Source organism: Ovis aries, chromosome X (genome assembly GCF_016772045.2).
Source record: "Ovis aries strain OAR_USU_Benz2616 breed Rambouillet chromosome X, ARS-UI_Ramb_v3.0, whole genome shotgun sequence".
Taxonomy (NCBI): Eukaryota; Metazoa; Chordata; class Mammalia; order Artiodactyla; family Bovidae; genus Ovis; species Ovis aries.
In genome coordinates, this window is record NC_056080.1 from 65,614,685 (window position 1) to 65,618,952 (window position 4,268).

A 4,268-nucleotide genomic window follows, 5' to 3' on the forward strand; every position below is an offset into this window, starting at 1 on the left:
CCATCTAAAAGCTTATAAAAGAGCCTAAACGCTTTTTAAAATAAAAATGCAGTAAGAATTTTGGACATTAAGCATTTTGCAAATGCATAAATAGACAGCATTCTAGTGAGTTCCCCACTTCTGGGCTTCTAGTTCAAGAGGGAGATGCACCCCAGGTGACCAAGAGGCAGAGAAATGGAGCTGGCCGGCCTGGGTCAAAGAGAGGGGCTAGAAGGCTGAAGTCCTTTATCTCCATCAGGAGCTGTCAACACACAAAAAAAAAGGGTCAGGGCCAGGTCACATCCATTTGTCCTCCCAGCTCTCCCCTCTTTTTGTTCCACCCAGTCAAAGCTGTGTCACCTTGGACTATATTGCACAGAACTCTTCCTTGATTTGCCCATCTCAATTCTTGCTTCCTCCAATCCCTCCATCACAGCAACCACATCTCTTTTTGTCAAGCCTAGGGTCTCCACACATGCTCCTCTCTGGTTCAGACAGTCCTTGGTCCCTCACCACCCACAGTTGCTGGCCGAACCTCTTAAGCCTGGCATGCAGACCTCCGTGACTGGTAGCCTCTCCCGCTCATCTCTTCCATCATGTTCTAGCAGTTCCTCCAGGGTTGCCTGCTTCACTCACACTCCATATCACAGTCCATTTTGATCTGGTAGTGCCCAGCCTTCCCCTCAGCCTTCCCAGGTGTCTAGCTCTCCTCTGCCCTTCTTCTCCAGGCTCATCATTTGAGATTCAGCCCCAAAACATGACTTGTGGAGGCATCCAGGCTCCACATCAAGACTGGAAGCTCCCTGAAGGCAGGAACTAGATCTCCTTCTCGACTAGACACTTATCACCTATACGTGTCCTCCCCAGGTCACAGCAGACTGCAGAAGTCTGGGTAGAAAACTCTGGACTGGGAGTCAGGAGACCTGATTCTTCCACTTGATATGCTGCATGCCTTGGTAAGTCCCTGCCATTCTCAGGGACTCAGTTTCCTTATTTCTTGACATCAGGGCAGTGAACATTTGCTTTGGAGGACAGTGCTCAATAAAGGCTCAGTGATTCTCTGAACAACCACCTACTGCCACTTCGACAGAGGAGCTTGGCAGCCTGGGTCCAAAGAAGTTCAACCCCCTACCTCCCTCTAACTCTGACTTCCCAGTTAGCCCCTGCTTACCACAACAGCCTCCCATTTCCCAACTGTCCCCAACCCCTTGTTCTCCTTTCAAAGACCAGGCTACCTGGAGCAACGCAGGGCTGGAGCAGAGAGATGGAGCCAGAAGGGGCCTAGGAAGATTCTCTCAGAGCCAGCAGAGCCTCGGCTGCTTCCAGTTTTCGCTGCCACTCTGAGGAGGCAGAAACCGAGGCCTGGTTGGAAGCTTCGGGAGCCTGAAAACAAAGGATGTCAGAGAATGGGAGCTGGGAACCCACACTCCCTCCATGCCCCTTCAGTCCCCAGCTACCCTGAGGCCTTCTGCTCTTCTCCTGACTAAGCTTGGCCCCTGCCAGGGTTCTGGAGCCCACAATCTTCCCAGAATCTGTGGCTGCAGTAGAAGGGGGTTAAGGGTGGCGTGGGGCTGGAGGATCAGAGTTGAGTGTCTAGGGACAAGGAAAGGAGAGACCAGGGGATTTATCCCTTTGGCAGGCACGTACTACCAGTGGGGAGGGGGCCAAGATTTTACAATATCTGCATGTGGGAATCTGAATGGCCATTAGGTGTTGTGGCTTAGACAAGTCGCTTCCCCTGCCTGGCCTGTCTTCTTTTCCATTTTTTCTTTCTCCTGTATCTTTCCAGGGACACTAATTCCTCTCAGCTTTTTTAAAACTCCTGGAGCAACAGTAAAGTTTACGGGAAATCAGAGGTGTCTGCATTTTAATCTGCAAGGCACCTGGAGAGACGTGATTACTGTTCCTGTCCGGGGACTGGTTCTTGCCCTTATATTCCCCAATCCCCAAGGGGCTTGAAGGGCCAGCTTGACTCCTCTCCAGGACACTTTCTCTGATGGTTATTAGACTCTGGCCTGGGCAAGATGGTGTCGCTCACCATCACGGCTCCCCTTCTCAGCAGAAGCTTCTATTCCATCTATTTGTTTCATGTGGAATAACAGCCTCCAGTTGTCAAAGGCCTGCGATGTGGCAGGCCTTGTGCTGGTCCTCTTTTCAATGCTATGTTGTTGCTGTTGTTCAGTTGCTAAATCATGTCTGACTCTTTGTGACCCCACGGACTGCAGCATGGCAGGCTTCCCTGTCCTTCACTATCTCGCCGAGTTTGCTCAAGCTTATGTCCACTGAGTCGGTGATGCCATCCAACCATCTCATCCTCTGTCACCCCCTTCTCCTGCCCTCAATCTTTCCCAGCATCAGGGTCTTTCCCAATGACTCGGCAGTTCTCTATAGGTGTAGAACACTGTCCCCTCTCAGCACACTGGTAGGAAATAGAGGCTCGGATATGTAAAGTCTCTTGTCCAAAGTCTCGCAAATTGGGAAAGGCAAAGCTGGGAGAGCCCTGTCGTTGCCCCTAAGTCTGAGATGCCTGCTCCTCCTCCCCTTCCTCTACCTCGCCCCCCACCCCCAGTTGCCCTGTACTGCCTCCATCTCCTCCTTCTAGCTCCAGAGCCTTAAGCAGAAGGTTTGGACACTCAGTAACACAATATACAAGTAGCCCCGTGGTCTTTCTCACTCTACTCACCTGCTGGGCAGGGCAGGGGATCTGTGTGACTTCCTCAAAAGAGAAATTGTTAGTTGCTTCTTCAAGGGTGCTGGAGTCCAGGACAGAGACAAAGAGTCCAAGACTTGACCGAGCAGCAGAGCGCCTTGGAAGATTGTCTGCGGGAACAGAAAGCACAGGTTGGAGTCAGGAACCAAGCCGGCCATGGAGAGGAGATGTGGGCATATTTTGGGACAAGGATAGGAGCCCAGAATGCCAGAGCTGAGAAGACTAACAAGACCACCTAGTCCTCATCTTCGTTTTGGGACTGAGGACTATGAGACCCATAGAGAAGTAGTGTTCCCTCAGGGTCATATGGCAAGTTGTAGTAGGGTTAGAGATGGTACCCAGGTCTTCAGGACACAGGAAGGGCTCTGAGCAGTGGCTGAGGTCAGAGCTTCCCACACTGGCCCCGGACTCCTCCTCGGGGACTGCACAGGGGTGAGCCTCGAGCTGAGGCGTGATGTTCTCCTTCCCAACTGTGAGACGCTGGGGACGGCTTAGGTGAGCCTTACCCTCTGATCCCATCCCACTCTACCTCACCCCCAACCTGTCCCACTCTAGGCCCTTTTTGATTTCCCAGATCTCTCCTTCCCACCAACACTTGGTAGATAATACTGATGGCATTTTTATAGTTGGGGAAGCTAAGGCCTGAAGAGTAACTTTCCCAAGGAGTAAAGCCACACAGAAACTGGGTGATACGCCTGGTGACAGAACTACGCATGCTCCCTACACCCGAAACTCCAACTGCCTCCCTGGCCAGAGACACTCACTGGGGACTCTTGCTCGAGTGCCCAACTTCTTGGCACGGCTGTGAGCTCTGGGAGAGGTAGTCCCGCTGCTCCGTATCCGTCCTCGAGTCGGGCGCCTCCTTACGTATGGCCCCTGCTCCATCTTCAAGTCGCGTTCAGCAGGCAAGATGCTGTAGTGTTCCCTAAAGTGGGAGGATTGTGGGTCTAAGGTCAGTCACCTTTAGAGGAGGCCTACTCCCCTCCCCTTGTCAGATGCCATACTCACGAGAAGGGAACACACTTGTCACACTCGCAGGCCTGGAAGAGGCAGCGGTGCTCCTCGTCCTTGATTTGGTCAGCGATGCCGTGGTTGTGGCAGCGGGCACAGCGACCTATAGATCTTCTGGGGCCAAGTTCAATCCCACATGGGGCTCTGGTCTCAAGTCCAGTGGTGGAGTCGGGGAGGTAGCAGGGCATAGCAGGCATTTCATTGGGATCCATGGTTCTAGGGCAAGGAGTGGGGGTCAGGGTGGCCACATGATCCCCTACCCTCTACGTACTTCCTCTGCCCCTGGAAAACCCCATCTGAGGTGGCTGGACTCTTCTCCATCCAGCTCACTGCTGAAATGAGATTGCACCCTCCCTTCTTGCTCATGTAGCCTCCTTCCCAGGAAGCCCCACTCACATATAGGCCAGTTCCAAGAAACTCTGGGCGTGGGTCCTGTATACTTCCAATCCAATTATTACTGCCCCTGCTCACCTTCATTTCGCACGGACCCCTGACCCCGTCAGGCATACACATGCACTCTCGTGCCTCCTTCAACAAATACTACTTCCCTGTCTCATGTTTATCATCC

The 4,268-nt window shown here is 52.6% G+C and overlaps 1 protein-coding gene across 1 annotated transcript; it reads right to left on the reverse strand.

The window, feature by feature from the left end:
- Positions 1-1,260: 1,260 nt before the first annotated feature.
- Positions 1,261-3,912, reverse strand: LOC114111174 (doublesex- and mab-3-related transcription factor C2-like). The gene is made up of 4 exons (XM_042242423.1): positions 3,698-3,912; positions 3,454-3,614; positions 2,663-2,799; positions 1,261-1,362 (listed from the first exon to the last, which is right to left on the reverse strand). Exons 1-4 carry the CDS (start codon positions 3,910-3,912, stop codon positions 1,261-1,263), a joined length of 615 nt encoding a protein of 204 aa, XP_042098357.1.
- Positions 3,913-4,268: the final 356 nt, after the last annotated feature.